General features: G+C 47.1%; 2 protein-coding genes across 3 annotated transcripts in view; one reads left to right on the top strand and one right to left on the bottom strand.

The window, feature by feature from the left end:
- Positions 1-13,408, top strand: part of LOC127649788 (corticotropin-releasing factor receptor 2-like) — a 118,049-nt gene extending 104,641 nt beyond the window's left edge. For both annotated transcript variants that reach the window (XM_052135022.1, XM_052135021.1), the window contains one exon: positions 11,010-13,408. In XM_052135022.1, the coding sequence (XP_051990982.1) occupies positions 11,010-11,150 (141 nt within the window). In that variant the 3' untranslated portion in view covers positions 11,151-13,408. The remainder of the gene's footprint in view (positions 1-11,009) is intronic.
- Positions 13,409-13,518: 110 nt separating this feature from the next.
- The window catches only part of LOC127649790 (myosin light chain 1, cardiac muscle-like), a 40,861-nt gene continuing 36,672 nt past the window's right edge, over positions 13,519-17,707 (bottom strand). The window contains exon 7 of the mRNA XM_052135029.1: positions 13,519-14,195. The gene's annotated coding sequence lies outside the window, so the exon portion shown is untranslated. The remainder of the gene's footprint in view (positions 14,196-17,707) is intronic.

Genomic DNA, 17,707 nt, shown 5'->3' with positions numbered 1-17,707 from the left:
TTGACCTGACCTCCATATTCCCCAGATCTCAATCCGATTGAGCATTTTCATTGGGGTTTCGGAAGGTTGAAGCATCCAGGATACACACACAAAAAAATGAACATTTTGAACAATACACTTATACAAATACAAATCTACAGCAAAGACAATTCAACTTTTGTACAGCGCTCCTTCTCTTGTAAACAATGACGCGCTTCTTGCCTCCTCCTCCATGTGATGCGTGACCTTACCGAGCTTACGTCATCCCTTTTGGGGGAGGGGGAGGGGGGGGCGTTGCCCCTTTTCATCCAATTTGGAATGCCCAAATCCCAATACGCTTTTAAGTCCTCTTAACCCTCTTAAGTGGTCGCGTTGTGACAAATCTCAGCTGCCTCCGTGTATGAGACCGTCAACCCACACACTATGTTGCCATGGAGACATAGCGCGTGTGGAGGCTTCACACCATCCCCCACTGCACCCATGCTCAACTCTCCGTGCGCCCCATCGAGAACAAACCACATTATAGTGACCACGAGGAGGTTACCCCATGTGACTCTACCCTCCCTAGCAACCAGGCCAATTTGGTTACTTAGGAGACCTGGCTGGAGTCACTCAACATGCCCTGGGATTCAAACTAGCAAATTAACTCCAGGGGTGGTAGCCAGTGTCTTTACCACTGGAGCTACCCAGGCCCAGTATTGTTTTTTATTTTGATGCACCCTAAATATGCATTTTTGACAGTCAACATTTTTTTTATATAAACTATATAAACTCACCAAGCACATTATTAGGAACACCTTTACACCTATTTATTGGTGCGGTTCTAGGCAGCAGTGCAGGGCATAAAATCATACAGATGCGGGTCAGGAGCTTCAGTTAATGTTCCAGCCAACCATCAAAATAGGGAAAATTTTTATTTAAGTAATTTTAGTGAACCGTGGCATGATTGATGGTGCCAGACAGGCTGGTTTGAGTATTTCTGTAACTGCTGATCTTCTGGGATTTTCAAGCACAACAGGCTCTAGAATTTACTCAGAATGGTGCCAAAAACGTCTAGGTTACGTATGTAACCCCCGTTCCCCGATGGAGGGAACGAGACGTTGTGTCAGAGAAGCGACACTAGGGGTCTCTCTTGAGCGCCGATATTCACCTCTGGACTATGAAAAAAGGCCAATGAGAGTTGGCAACCAGTATTTGCATGTCCCGCCCCTGGACATACGGGTATTTAAGCAGCGCAAATACGGGAGTTCATTCAGGATTTTTCTGAGGAGCCGGAAATGGTCCGGCCACAACAGTGGCTCGGCTCAGCGACGTGGCAGGGGAGACACAACGCCTCGCTCCTCCATCGGGGAACGGGGTTACATACGTAACCTAGACGTTCCTCTTCTGTCGCTCTCTCCACGCTGTGTCAGAGAAGCTGACACTAGGGGTCCACTTATAAAAGTGCCATGCGCTGAGCCGTAGTGCGTGAACTGCTGATACAGGAGCGAGCAGATATTCTTACGTGCAGGACGACCAACTGTATCAGGCTGCACGCACTCTTCCCCAATGCCCCGTTTAAGCCATCAGGATTCCTTATCGCTACCCTGGAGGGGGAACAAGGTGCTGGCCGCCAACCTGGGAACGGGTCAAGCCTGGCCGGGCCTCTTTTCTCTCTATGTTTCTCGCATAGAGCAACTAAGGCCAGGGCCCTTACACGCATTGAGGGAAGGGGGTCTTAGCCCTTATTCAGGGCGGAGAAGACCCTGCGGAGGCCACGCCTACCCGAGAGGGGAGGCAAGTTTAAGTGGCAAAACCATCAGAGGCCTGCTTAGGGCCTATGTGGAAAAGTTGGTGCGGTGGTGGATCCGGCCTCATAGAGGGGGGAACATACAGCACAGCAACCGAGGCAGCCATGACTGCCTAAGGGAAACACGGGAGTCCGCTCACCAGAGGGGGGGGGGCACGGCCTGGGTGTGATAAGCCAGGGAAATGGCGTCGACAACCCAGTGGGCGAGTCTCTGCTTGGAGACAGCGTTCCCTTTCTGCTGTCCCCCAAAGCAGATGAAGAGCTGCTCAGAGCATCTGGTGCTCTGTGTGCGGTCCAGATAAATACGTAAAGCACGTACTGGACACAGCAGTGAAAGGGCTGGGTCTGCCTCCTCCCGGGACATACACCTTGAGGGTGGAGGGGGAAAGCCTCCTCTCCAGCCTCTCCTGAAGAAACACGAGCACTGACCTAACTGCGCACTTCTGCGGGTCTTCGGCTCGGGAAGAACACCAGTCCGTGAACAGACGCCACTTTAGAGCGTAGAGATGCCTGGTAGAGGGGGCTCTGGCTTGATTGATTGTATCTATGACGGTCGGTGGTAGGCCGGCTAGATCTTCCGCATCCCGTCCAAGGGCCAGACGTGGAGGTTCCAGAGGTCTGGGTGCGGGTGCCAGAGCGTGCCCCGTCCCTGAGAAAGAAGGTCCTTCCTCAGGGGAATTCACCAGGGAGGGGCTGTCGTGAGGAGCGTGAGGTCCAAAAACCAAGTCCGGGTGGGCCAGTAAGGGGCTACCAGAATGACTTGCTCCTCGTCCTCCCTGACCTTGCATAGCACCTGTGCAAGAAGTCTCACTGGGGGAAATGCATACTTGCGCAGCCCCGCCGGCCAGCTGTGTGCCAACGCATCTGCCCCGAGGGGAGCCTCTGTCCGGGCATACCAGAGCAGGCATTGGGAGATTTCTTGGGAGGCAAACAGGTCTACCTGAGCCTTGCCGAACCGGTCCCAAATCAGCTGGACCGACTGGGGGTGGAGCCTCCACTTTCCGCCAGGCAAGCTTTGTCTTGACAGCGCGTCCGCTATCACATTGAGGTTGCCGGGGATGTGAGTGGCGCGCAGTGACTTGAGTCGCTGCTGACTCCAAAGGAGGAGACGACGGGCGAGCTGTGACATGTGGAGGGAGTGTACTCCGCCTTGGCGGTTTATGTAGGCTACGACCGTGGTGCTGTCTGTACTGACTAGGATGTGTTTGTTCCGAATTAACGGGAGAAACTTCTGCAGGGCCAGAAAAACAGCCAGCAGCTCTAGGCAGTTGATGTGCCAGCACAGCAGGCCTCGGTTCCACCGGCCTGCGGCTGCGCGCCCGTTGCATACGGCACCCCAACCCAATTTGGAGGCATCGGTTGTGACCAGAACGCGTTGGGACACCTGCTGCAAGGGTACTCCTGCCCTCAGAAAGCAGAGGTCTGTCCAGGGTTTGAAGGTTTGGTGGCAGGCAGAGGTAACTTTTACGTTGTGCGTGCCGTGGCGCCATGCTCGTCTCGGGACTCGAGTCCGGAGCCAGTGCTGAAGTGGTCTCATATGCATCAACCCCAGCATCGCGGCCGCCGCGGAGGATGCCATATGCCCCAGGAGCTGTTGGAAACGTTTTAGCGGGACCACGGCACCTGGCTTGAAGGAAGTGAGGCATTTCAGCACTGACTGAGCACGCTCATTGGAGAGACGTGCTGTCATTGGGACTGAGTCTAACTCCAGACCGAGAAAAGAGATGCTCTGGACCGGGGAGAGCTTGCTCTTTTCCCAGTTGACCTGAAGCCCCAAACGGCTGAGGTGGCTGAGCACCTGGTCTCTGTGTGCGCATAGTAACTCTTGGGAGTGGGCCAGTATGAGCCAGTCGTCGAGGTAATTGAGTATGCGTATGCCGGCTTCTCGGAGCAGGGCAAGAGCTGCCTCTGCGATTTTCGTGAAGATGCGAGGGGACAGAGACAGGCCGAAGGGGAGGACTTTGTACTGATACGCCTGGCCGTCGAACGCGAACCTTAGGAAGGGTCGATGTCGTGGGCGAATTTAGACGTGGAAGTACGCGTCCTTCAAGTCTACCGCTGCGAACCAATCTAGATGCCGGACGCCAGATCTGGGTTTCTGGGTGAGCATTTTGAACGGGAGTTTGGACAAGGTCCGATTGAAAACTCGCAGGTCCAAGATCGGTCGTAAGCCACCGCCTTTCTTGGGTACAACGAAGTAAGGGCTGTAGAAACCCTTCTTCGTTTCGGTTGGAGGGACAGGCTCTATCGCGTCCTTTAATAGAAGGGAGGCGATTTCTTCACGCAGGGAATGGGCATGTTGGCCTTGTACTGCGGAAAAATGTACGCCCACGAAGGGGGGTGGAGACCTGGCAAACTGAATTGCGTAACCGAGTCGAATGGTCCGGTGCAGCCAGCGTGACGGGTTGGGCAGTGAAAGCCACGCCTCTAAACTCCGTGCTAGGGGCACCAAGGGGACGAGTTTTTTGGACGTACCCGGCGGGGCTTCGCAGCGGTGCGGAACAGGTAACGCGGCGTCGGGAGGCAACGTGGCATCCCGAGGCTCTGGTGCTGAGAATAAACTCAAAGCACTTACCTTGTTCCGCGCATCCGGCAGGGGCGGGTTCGTGACTGAGGAGGAGGTCTGACTGGCGTCCTCTGGACTCGTCTGAACCGGCCGGCCGGGGAACAGTCGTGGCATGGAAGGCGGGGACACCGCGTCCATGGAGCCGGGACTGTTGAGGCCTGAAAGCAGAGTGCCGTGAGAACGGCATTTGCGGGCCATGTGTCCCAGAGACAAAGGAAATAGCTCTTTTATTGAGAAATTGGGTACCGCAGCCCTTGTTAGGGGGTGCAGCAAATAAAAAAACAAAGGATTCTCCTCCCGGCCCTCCACCGGGGGACGGAGCGGTCTTACCACCTCTGGAGCTAACGTCTTGGGCTCTGGGTGCGTTGTCTCAGGAGCGCCTGGGAGCCTTCCGGGTCCTCGAGGGGGTCCGTGAGACAGGGGGCGTGCGCTTCCCGTGGTTTGCTTGACGCTGGGGCTGAGAGCTGGGCCCGGGTTGAGGCGGAGGAGGAGCTTGCCTTCTGGCTGCGGGAGGACGCCCTCGGCGAGCAGACGGGGCATGGGCCGTGGCGGCAGGCTTGCGGCATGGCATGATGTGAGAGATGGCCTCCGTCTGCTTCTTTACCGTGGAGAACTGCTGAGCAAAGTCCTCGACGGTGTCGCCGAAGATGCCGAACTGGGAGACAGGGGTGTTGAGGAAGCGAGTCTTGTCGGCTTCACGCATCTCGACCATGTTCAGCCACAGTTGACGTTCCTGGACCACTAGCGTGGCCATCGCCTGCCCGAGCACTTGCGCTGTGACCTTCGTCGCTCTCAGGGCGAGGTCGGTCGCTGAGCGCAGTTCCTGCAGCGTGTCGGGATCCGGGCCACCCCGTGCATGTCGCGTAGTGCCTTGGCTTGGTGGACCTGCAGGAGAGCCATGGCATGCAGGGCGGAAGCAGCACGTCCGGTGGCGCTGTAGGCCTTCGCTGTCTGCGAGGAGGTTGCTCTACGTCCGGGAAGGGAGTACGGGGCGACCTCGCCAGGTGGTAGGGGTTCCGGGGCATAGATGGATCGCAACCGCCCTATCCACCTGGGGAATCGCCTCGTACCCATGGCGCGCTCCGCCGTCGAGGGTGCGAGGGCAGACGAGCCTGTGGCGGTGTGACGAGTGGAGAGGGGTGCTCTCCACGAATACGTCAGCTCGTTATGCACTTCCGGGAAAAACGGGACCCGGGGGGGGGGCGAGGCTGTGAGCGGCGCCCAGACCCCAGGAACCAGTCGTCCAGCCGTGATGGTTGTGGGGAGGATGGAGGGTTCCAATCCAAGCCCACGCTGTTGGCTGTTGACCCAAGCATGTCGGTCATCTGTGCGTCGGCCTCAGCCTGGGCGTGCAGGCCCGAAAGCGGCAGCCCAGGGGAGTCCTCAGCATCAGATAACACGCCCTCCGATGCCGCGGCGAGCTCATCTGCTTCCATCGCAAGAGGGTCGGCAGACTGGCTGTGAGGCGAGTCGCCACTGCCTCGAGCACGGACGGGAATCAACGAGCGTGCTGGGGTGCGGGTGGTCCGAGAGGGCGTACCCGGCGGAGCTGCACTCGCTGCCATCCCCAAATTGCCTCCATCGCCAGCCGCATCGTCCTCAATCCCGTGGGAAGAAGGAGCAACACGGGGGGCAACTGGAGTGGCTTGCTCACGTTTGTAAGCAAGCCGCGACCGCAACGTTGTCATGGTCATGTTCTCACAGTGAGAACATGAACCATCCACAAACGCAGCCTCGGTGTGATCGCTACCCAGACACACGAGACAACGCCTGTGGCCGTCGGAAGCGGAGAGCACTCTACCGCATCCAGGAACAACACAGGGCGGAAAAGCATCTTTATAAAGACGCGTCCTTAAAAGGACGTTCAACGCCGCTGTGTTTTGCTCTTTAAGTGAAATTTACTCTTTTAATAAAAATCACTCTTTTGTGAAAAAAACTCGTGAGAGCTTTTTTAATCTGCACTGTCGATGCGCCCAGGGGCAGGAATGCACAGCCCAGGAGAAAGCCGCTGTTGTGCGCCGTAGAATCCAACAGCATGCAGCAGAGGGATAGCAGGAACTCGGTGTGTACACGCAGCAGTTGCAGACACGACCATCGGCTCTGAAGAAATTTTCTGAATGAACTCCTGTATTTGCGCCGCTTAAATACCCGTATGTCCGGGGGCGGGACATGCAAATACTGGTTGCCAACTCTCATTGGCCTTTTTTCATAGTCCAGAGGTGAATATCGGCACTCAAGAGAGACCCCTAGTGTCGCTTCTCTGACACAACGTGGAGAGAGCGACAGAAGGGGAACAAAAAACATCCAGTGTCAACAGAGAATGGCCAGAATGGTTCGAGCTGACATAAGGCTATATACTGTATATATATATTTTTTTTACTATAAACTGACTAATTAGTTACCATTTAAAATGATAAAGTTTTAAATTAAATATAAATATGTAATAAAAACTTTTCCTTACAGGAGCCAATGGCTTGGTAGAAATCGTTTTAGTCTGGAGCCCTGTAAATAAGAATAAACACAGTAGTTGTGAATATATAATTGTAAATCATGATATTTATGAAATATGTATATAAAACGTTTTTCTTGCCTCAGGAAATGTTGATGAAGCTTTACCTATGAGCTAATTATATATATATTCTGCAGCAATGATTGCCTCTCTTCATATCCAATCTGTCTGAAGGCAAATCCTTTGAGTTTTTGTTATGACCCCGGGCAGGATGGAAATATTCATTAGTATAAGATGGCTTAGTCATTGCGTTCATCTTACCAAATATCTAGACCTTCATGTCAAATCATGTCACCACCAACTGTGACCCTTAGCAGTGTAGTAAACCCACAAACTATGACATCACAATGAAGATGGAGGAAACAACCTTCTCTTATGCCTGACTGGGTAAATGAAGACTGGCTTAAAATGAAGGGCCTTCAATAAGCTGATCCGGTTCTTTTTATAGCTCTCTTTTTGAGCTCTTCACCCTTTTTATCAGCATTTGCTATAAGCTTTTTTTGATAGCTAAAAATCTCTTCTTAGTCAGGTCCATATTGCTCTACCTCTTTCCTTTTCAAATGTTTTACTGGAATGTAGATTGAGACTATTGTGAGGCAATACTAATACAAATTTTTGTACTAATGTAGACAACTCGTTCACATATAAACAGAGTGCTTCAGAATTTCAAAATTACATTTTCCTTTTAGATTGTTGTTTTTAAAAGGCAAATGGATTTTCTTTATTTAGGAATTAAGATTAGTTCTGTTGCTAAATTAGGTCTCCAAGCCCCTAGGTGTTTTTGTTTTTTTCTTGAATAGTCTGAAAATTAAGTCATTTTTTGTTCTTTTTCCAAAAACGGTCAGTCAAAAGAAGGTTTTTAACCAAAATATTGATCGTCATCTACGGAAGTCGTTAGGAGGTTTTATTTTCTATACATTTATTTGAGGTTTTGCAAACCTGTTAACAAAAATACCCATATTGATTCAATACGGAATGCATCATCTCATCTTTAAATATTGGGCAAAAACATAACAGACAGATTATTTAAAATATACTGTTTTAAAATATTTTAGAGGTTTACCTCTAAACCTAACTCTTACCATTTCTTAACAGTATTTAAAAAAGTATCAGGCAGATTTTATCCCCAAAAATTTCAAAAAAACAGTACAATGTATTCCAGTTGACAATGTGTTGCATTCAACGTGCCCTCTGATGGCATACAATAGCTTTGTGTGAGTTAGAAAGTGACATTTAAATTGTTTAAGCCATATCCACTCCGTAAAGCCGCTGTAATTAGTTTGTCAAACAAATACATTACGCAATCGTATATGAGACACATGCTGGCAATTCTTTGAAAATGTTAATAAATGCAGGATTTTTACAGCTGCTATGGTGGATGAAGACGTAGATCATTCAATAAATACTTACATTTGTGTATGTTCCTCACAGTGAGCTATTATAGCTGTTATTAGCTATTATTATAGCTTCTGAAGATATTGATTATAGCAAACAAATAGAAAGGATTAATTTTATGATTGTTTAAACTAGATGTTTACATTTATTGAAGGGAATATGAGTGGTGCTTTCCAATAGTTGTTGGCATAATGGGGTGTTGTTGCTGATTGCCCTGGTGCTTTGTGATCTCTTGAGAATTCTTATGTATTCTTTCATGAAGTGTGGTTCTAGCAAACGTACATTTGCTTACATTTGCAGAGACACTGAAATGTGCAATACTGATGTATTGACAGCATCTACTGTAAAACGTCAATCATTTTACATATAAAACACCTTAGAGACATACAAATGTTTACAAATCCTAACTCAATCCACGAATGTTGAATTCATGGAAATAATCAAGTACATTCATTGTATTTGCAGTTGAAGTCAGAAGTTTACATACACTTAGGTTGAAACTAATTTTTTTAACCACTCCACAGATTTCAACTATAGCTTTGGCAAGTCGTTTAGGACATCTACTTTGTGCATGACACAAGATAATTGTTCCAGTTAAACAGTTAGCTTCTGATAGGATAATTGGAGTTAATTGGAGGTGTTCCTGTATATGTATTTTAAGGCCTACCTTCAAACTCAGTGACACTTTGCTTGACATTATGGGAAAACCATCATTCCACTCAGGAAGGAGATGCATTCTGTCTCCTAGAGATGAATGTAGTTTAGTGTGAAAAGTGCAAATCAATCCCAGAACAACAGCAAAGGACCTTGTGAAGATACAGGTAGACAAGTATCTATATCCACAGTAAAACGAGTCCTATATCGACATAACCTGAAAAGCTGCTCAGCAATTAAGAATCCACTGCTCCAAAACCATCATAAAAAAGCCAGACTACAGTTTGCAAGTGCACATGGGGACAGTTATCGTACTTTTTGGAGAAATGTCCTCTGGTCTGATGAAACAAAAATGTAACTGTTTTGACAATCATTAAGTTTGGAGGAAAAAAGGTGAGGCTTGCAAGTTGAAGAACACATCCCAACCATGAAGCATGCGGGTGGCAGCATCATGTTGTGGGGGTGCTTTGCTGCAGGAGGGACTGGTGCACTTCACAAAATAGATGATATTACAAGGAAGGAAAATTGTTTGGAAATATTGAAGCAACAAGGACAACAAAGTCGAGGTATTGGAGTGGCCAATATAGAAATAGAAAATAGAAACTTTGTGGGCAGAACTGAAAAAGCGTGTGTGTGCAATGAGGCCTACAAACCTGACTCAGTTACACCAGTTCTGTCTGGAGGAATGGGCCAAAATTCCATCAACTTATTGTGAGAAGCTTGTGGAAGGCTACCCAAAATGTTTTGACCCAAGTTAAACTATTTAAAGGCAATGCTACCAAATACTAACAAAGTGTATGTGAACTTGTGACCCACTGGGAATGTGATGAAAGAAATAAAAGCTGAAATAAAAATGTCTACTATTATACTGACATTTCACGGTCTTAAAAAAAAGTAGTGATCCTAACTGACCTATGACAGGGAATTTTTTCTACAATGAAATTTCTTGAATTGTGAAAAACTGAGTTTAAATGTATTCGGCTCCGGTGTATATAAACCTCTGGCTTCACCTGTATAATCAATAAGATTAATAAAATGTTCAATGCCATCAAATTTATTTAATGCAGTTGATGCATTTACTTAATTTGAAATTAAAATTGCTTAATTTTGTTCAAATTCAGGTGCCGAATTCAACTTGTTAAAAATTATACATTTTAACGCTTGCATTACAGACCCACCTACATATACACACTTATTCCAATATGATAAGCTTCTGTGGTAGCGCACTTCATAGAGCGTTGGACTTTGGACTCGGAGGACCGCGGTTCAAAACCAGAACTCAAGCAGACACGTGACATGAATTGACGTGGTTGCTTCAGAAAATGGGCTTTTCATTTCTCATCTGCATTTTAGGTGTTGGTTAAGGGTAAGGATGTCTGTTTTTACACTCTCATTTATCTTTTCGGACACTATTGGTTAAGTTTAGGGTAAAGTTTTAGGTTAGGGAGGTCCATTTTATTAAAACCTCCATCTAAAATTCACCTTAAAAACCTTGTCTAATTACAACCTCATTTCGTTTTGGTTTGGTGCCCCCTGCTGGACATTTCACTTGATAAGTGCAGCCAAATGTGTTATGAAGCACATTATTTCAGTTTTGCAAATACGTTGCAATGCTCATGTAAATTTCATGAGACCGGGCTGACAACTTCTGTCATCGTTTAAAAATAACAGAATCATTTGTTTATTACTTTGTTTGGTGTGGGACACAAAAGGGGTTTTCAGAATATGCCGCGTCTCAAAAACATGCCTTTAATTAGGACACCATAGTTATAATTGCATTGTGAATGCAGTCTAAATCAATGTTTTTTGTTTGTTTGTTTGGGTTTTTTAAATGGAAAGTAAAATGTAAATAGTTTTCACAGGTCTGCTTCACAAATAAGAGTGTGGTACGGTATGTTTTACCATATATCATATATCCATTCTGCAGAATTCATTAGATTATTACCACAATCAGTGCACAAAATGTGTCTAGTTGTGGCATACAACAAATTATGCCAGATTTAGTTAATTATCCCGCACACAGAAATTTGCATGTAACATTTTATTACATTTTTAATTGAGAAGAGTAAATTTTCCCATGCAATACTATAAAGTAATGCATGTTTTTTTCTTCGCAGGTGCGTTCTGCAGCAAGAAAGCGCTGGCATCGCTGGCAAGATAATCACGCTCTGAGAGTTCGGGTGGCACGGGCGATGTCCATCCCCACCTCCCCCACCCGCATCAGCTTTCACAGCATAAAACAGACCACGGCTATCTGACCTTTCCAGGATTGCTTATCCTCATCCTAATTCAGCCACAAAGATGGACTGCAAGCGTGCAGCGCGGTGGCGCGAGAGACCAACAGATTGTTTACCTTTCTGACAGTCTGTGTCATCCAATTTCCTGTGAATTGAATCTGTCAGTGAAATTTTGACAGTGGGGCCTGAATTGAAGGGTTGTAGGAAAGAAATAAGAAAAAAAGAAAAAGTTTTTATGAATTGTAAAATGATCCTTTTACTTTGCGATTTTCCTCCCTCATTCAGCATATCACTGATTCTTGAGACATGAGGCAAAACATGCCTCTTAAAAATCAGATGATCACTAGAATGTTTTTTAACACAAACATACCATTTTATTTATTTATTATTTAACTTTATCACTTGCTACCTCTTAAAACCACCTGCCTCCAGTCTATAACTGAATAGATTCAAATGGATTAGTATATGAACCATTTAAAACCATGCAACCACACTGGTGTTGCAATGTACAATCAGGAATATCCAACCCACAAATCATTTCTGCCCCTGTCAATTAGCTCAAATGCAGTTGCTAATCTGTTTTTGCTTCCAATGTACAATAAGCCCAGTTGTATTCTTCAGACACATCTGTTTGTGTCGATGGATGAGGGCACATGCTGTTATTTTCCTAATCTCTCCGTTGCTCAGATCTGTCTGTGCTGCTGTTTAAAGCTGTACGGTCCTGCTGCAGCCGGTTTTACTGCACGTGAACTCTGTCTGGCCTCTGTGGAACTAGTTTCTTCATGTCAATGTGTGACAAATTCCCCTTGTGTGATTGTGCCCAGCAGCACAGGCTTAAGTCATCATTATAACTGGAGAAATGGAAGTTGGATGCCCCTTCGTGTGAAGCTATTCACAGTGTAGTGGCATGATCAAATCAGATCATAAATCAAATTTGGGACGCTGATAGATAAGAAGTGAAATTAGCTAGGGTCAAAGATCAAAGACCCTCTATGGTACCCATTATATGGGGGTGGACATTATACTTATATATTCACCAACAGTGGGGTAAAATAGAAGGAAGCTCTTTCATCCATTGCTTTTGGGTTTTTAGCTGTAATAAGCCATATGAAACCAAACATTATTACAAAGTAGGGCCTAAATAATAGTAAAAAAGAAAGAAAACATTATGGATAATTTGATTTTAATTACGACTCTTAGAGATTTGAAAACAATTGAGATTATTATGAACCTTTTACCTCTAATATATTCCATTGTATCTGGATTAAATGCATGTAGGCTATACAGTATACAGTAGTTGTCAAAGCGTCTGCATGTCACGGAAGGCTTCATTAACAACATGCAGTTAGGCAAATGATGATCTTCAGAATCAAAGCACACGCTTGTCAAAAAGAGAAACTAAAAAGAGCCCACTAAAAGCCAAATTATTTCAGGTAACAACAAGTTTCATAATTCTGAAAATTTGGTAGACATTTCAGAAACAAATTATGCAGCTATTAACCGGTAACCAGCATTTAAAGAATTTCATTCGTTAAATATAAAGGCAGCTAGAAATGTTCATGTACAAAAAGACCCATTTTACTACGAGACTGATTGTGTACATGGTATTATAAATAAAACATCTTTGAAAAATCAAATAAACGCCTTTGTACTAAATCCAAAACTTATTTTACTTTGCATAAAATTGACAGTGTTTAATGGATTAATATGATCTCGATTTATGTTATGATTTCCGATCATTCTTTATAAAGAGCAGTGAAATCTCAATAATGTAAAAATATAAATAAAATAATAACTACATTTAAAAATTAACTCCTAAAAAATATGATTTGGAATTCTCTCTCTCTCTCTCTCTCTCTCTCTCTCTCTCTCTCTCTCTCTCTCTCGCTCGCTCTCTCTCTCTATCTCTCTCTCTTCACTCCAATGTTTTAGGTACTATAGCTGTGTACATTTCTTTGAAAATCATGAGACATAATTCATAATATTGTTACTTTACAAATACAATTATATTATTAAAAAATGTCCAAATAAATAAATAACTGCAATAATATAAATGACTCCAGTAGCTATACAAATCCCCAAAATGCATTTAAGCAAATCCAGGTTCAGAGTCCAATATGGTCAATTCAATTATTTTCTCAGTTTACTGTGAGATAAAGTTAAAGGAATATTCCGGGTCCATCAGAAGTTCAATCAACACATCTTGTGGCATAATGTTGATTACAGAAGAATAATTCGACTTGCCCCTCATTTTCATTAAAAAAAAAAAAAAAAAAAAAGCTAAATCAGGGTTACAGTGGATTTGGACTACAATGGAAGTGAATGGGGGGCATTCTGTAAATGTTTAAAAGTATAACCACATGACATAAACAATATGAGTTTTTATTTGATTTTAGTGTGATAAATTCTCTTACTAACCTTTTCTGTGTAAATATTTGTTGCCATGACACTTTAATGTCAACCAACCCTAAAACCTTAAAAGTACTGTAAAAATACATATTTTAACTTTACAGGTCTAATAATATGTGCATTTTATAAAATTATAAGCTTCACATTTGTGCCTTTAAACCCTCCAAAAAAAAAATGCCAAATATTTAAGTTTTTTTTTCTTCTATTTGTTTGTTTTTGTCTTGTTTTGTTTTATCATTTATTTATGTATTTGTTGATATTATTATTTTGTGGTAATCAGCGTTATGCAACAAATTCTGTGGCTTGAACTTTACTTGTATTGAGCACTGAATATTCCTTTACTGTAATCTGTGAACATCTATGTCAGGATATAAGCACGGAGGCAGAGGTAAGTGAATCCAAACACAGCTTTATTTTCAGTGGCAAGAGTGTTAGGTGAGTATATAGTAAGTTCAGGTGCAGATGCTGTGAAGATCACTCGGTGCAGGGCAGGCAACAGGTAAGCACAAACACTTCGGGAATATGGGCATCGGGTAGTAACAGCTTAGTGATATCAATCCTCTCTTTCAGAAGCAGTCTTAGCAACCAGGTTCGGAAGACTAACTGGCGAATCGGAGGGATACTGGAGAGCAGATGGTAGGGGTACGAACAGGAGTCCTGGAGAACAACAGAATGAGGACACAAGGGTTAGAGGTTTTCAGGGGAGTAAACGTTACGTTTTTCAGCAATCGGGATGCTTCAGGGGCTCAGAAGTCGAAGAAGAGAGGTCTGTTCCTGTTGGAGGCTTGACGCTGAACTGGGGTTCTCTTACGAGAGGTTCTCTCGTATTGCGTAAGCTAGCTTACGCTACGGGAAAGATTCATCTTTTCTGAGATATTGAAGCCAAAATATTATCCTTCATTTTTGTATCCATTGTCAACGCAGTGCGGCAGCTGCAGACCTTGAGCGGGCTAGCTAGCGAGCGCACTGCTGCCATCTCGGATGATGAGGCGGAGGATAAGGGCCGCTGTTCCATCATGGCTTCGGACAGCGAGGAGTGGTCAGGCTCCCAAGCCTCCTCCTCGGCCCAGGAATCCAGCAGGACCCGCACCGGAGTCGAAGAGGAGTTAACACGCCTCCTCACACAGGCCGTCGACCGCCTCGGGCTCGAGTGGTCACCACCCCCTGAGCAGGCACCCAACAGACTCGACGGCTGCTTTCTTCAAAGCCATCGCCGCTCTACACCCGCGGCCCGGGCCGCTCCCTTCCTGCCGGAATTACATACGGAGCTTGCACAGTCGTGGAACGCTCCTTTTTCAGCCAGGACCCGTTCCCACGTCTCCACCTCTCTCGCGTCAGTGGACGGCGCCACTGAGAGAGGCTACTCCTCCATCCCCCCGGTCGAGGACTCGGTAGCAGCACACCTTTGTCCGCCCTCCGCGAGATGGCGTTCCAAGCCTGTGCTCCCGTCTAAGGCCTGCAGAGCGACTTCCGCCTATGTTGGCCGCGCCTATTCTGCCGCCGGCCAAGCCGCATCTGCTCTGCACTCAATGGCCGTTTTACAGATCCTACAAGCAGACCTTCTTCGGGAGTGGGATGAGAAAGGCAGGCACCCAGAGGCTGTTACTGATCTACGAAGCGTGACAGACCTCGCCCTTCGCGCTACCAAAGCTGCAGCCCAAGCTCTAGGGAAGTGCATGGCCTCGCTGACTGTGACCGACAGACACTTATGGCTAACACTAGCCGACATGGGAGAAGCAGAGCGCTCCACATTCCTCAATGCACCGCTCTCTCCGACCGGTCTCTTCGGCTCCACGGTGAGTGGCATTGTTGACCGATTCTCAGAAGTCCAGAAAGCCACCCAAGCCATGAACCTCTTCCTGCCGCGTCGCGCTAGCTCCTCTGCAGGCCGCTCACGTGATCAGCCTCCTGCACGAGCCTCTTCACAGCGCCCAGTTCAACAAACTCAGACTTCTCAGCGTCGACAGGGCGGCCGCCCTCGATCGCGCTCAGACAGCCGCTGCAGACCGCCGCCCCCCCGTGGGCCTCGATTTAAGGTAACGCTGAAACCAGAGCAACCGAAGTCTTCCTAACTTTGTTGAACAAACGACGGCTCAGTCCCGCCGCGGACGGACCACCGTCAAAGCATTGCCCCCTGTCAGTCCCCTTCTCTCAGGCTACTACAGTGGTGAATTTAGCAGCCAACAAGCCGGTGACACTGCCTGCTTGCCTGCACTCAAACGCCGTTTTCACGGCGACCCAAATAAATCTTGTAAAGAGCAAACATGTCTTATGTGTAGAAAAAGTGCCCACAACCCAGTGTTCGCCCCTACACACAAGCATAACACATCCCGTGCCCCTATCAGAGCACGCTGTCATAAAGCGGTTACTGAACCGCTCGAGCGTCAGAGTCAATGAAGGCGCCCACAAATGCGTCGTGGCGCCCATTCTCTGCCCGCTCTGTCACACGACCAGACCTATGTGTAGAAAATGTGCCCACAATCCAGTGTTCACTTCTGCACACAAGCACTGCATGTCTCGTGTCCCCACCAGAGCACGCTCACATAAAGCGATTACTGAACCGCTCGAGCGTCAGAGTCAATGAAGACGCCCACAAATGCGTCTTGTGCGCCCATTCTCTGCCGGCTCTGTTACACGGCCAGCAACCATTCCTCTGTGTGTAAGTCCCGTGCCCATGACTATGCTTGCGCATCACGTAACAGATGTGACTCTTTCCCCATTCATTCCAATCGGAAGTCACTCACAAAACAGCCTGTTCATGCTGTCTGCGAGCAATCATGCATGAACACACTAAACGCAGCTCACACATTTTGTTCAGCTCTGTGTGCGGCAATCAGAGCGAATTGGCCATTCACCCTCTAGCGTTACGCTTCAAAGCGTGGGAAGCTATTCCAGGGATATCCAAGTGGGTGTTAAGCACAATACAACAGGGCTATTTGCTACAGTTCGATCGCCGCCCTCCTCGATTCAGAGCACGGCTCGAAACCACTGTGAACACGGAAGCAGCGTGCATGCTTCGTTCAGAAATAGCAAGCCTTCTGTGCAAAAGGGCCATAGAAAAAGTGCCACCCTCTCTGAGCTGAGTCGGGGCTTTACAGCCGTTATTTTCTTGTTCCCAAGAAAGACGGCGGCCTCAGACCCATATTAGATCTCAGGGTTTTGAACAAGGTGCTTGCAAAAGACCGTTCAAAATGCTTACAATCAGGAAACTCCTCGCGCATGATGCGCCAGGGGACTGGTTTATTTCTCTCGATCTGAAAGATGCATACTTTCAGATTCAGATAAATCCCGTCACAGGCCATTCTTGAGATTCAGCCGACGGCCAGGTTTATCAATACACTGTCCTTCCGTTCGGCCTGTCCTTAGCACCCGTACTTTCACGAAGTGCATGGATGCGGCGCTTCGCACCCCTGTGGAGTCAGGGTTTGCGAATTCTGAACTATTTGGACGACTGGCTGATTATGGCTCAGTCACATATGGAGCTTCTGTCTCACAGAGCAGTTCTCCTCAGCCATCTGAACAGTTTGGGTCTTGTAGTCAATTGGACCAAGAGCTCACTACAGCCCAGTCAGACCATTTCCTTCCTGGGAATAGAACTAGACTCCGTGGCAATGGCGGCTCGCTTATCTACACAGCGCACGCGCCGTGTTCAGCGACTAGCCGCATCTTTTCAGATGAACAGCCTCACGCCTCTGAAGAAATTCCAGAGAGTGCTAGGTTACATGGCCTCAGCCGCAGCAGTACTTCAGCTGGGTTTACTGCACATCGCCCGCTTCAGCATTGGCTAAACACCGGCGTCTCGCCGGGCTTGGGCCACAGGCCGCCAGCCCATCAAGGTGACTCAGACCTGTATATCAGCTCTGCAGCCCTGGACAGTGGCCGAATGGTATCAGCGGGGAGTGACAATGGGAGCTGTATCTCGCCGAAAAGTCATCTCGACAGGCAGCGTCCATCACGGGTTGGGAGCGGTCTGCGAGGGCTCTCCGGTTTTCGGCCTATGGTCAGTTCAGGAAAAGCTCCTTCACATAAATTGTCTGGAAATGATAGCGGTCGAGTGCGGCTGCGTCGCTTTCTCCCGGTCATTCAGGGTCACCACGTCCTGGTCCGTTCGGACAACAGATCTGTGGTATCCTACCTAAACCGTCAGGGCGGTGTCAGATCCAGGAACC

This window comes from Xyrauchen texanus, chromosome 9 (assembly GCF_025860055.1).
Source record: "Xyrauchen texanus isolate HMW12.3.18 chromosome 9, RBS_HiC_50CHRs, whole genome shotgun sequence".
Classification (NCBI taxonomy): domain Eukaryota; kingdom Metazoa; phylum Chordata; class Actinopteri; order Cypriniformes; family Catostomidae; genus Xyrauchen; species Xyrauchen texanus.
Note: the sequence above shows the minus strand (reverse complement) of the source record. Positions and strands in the feature narration are given on the sequence as shown.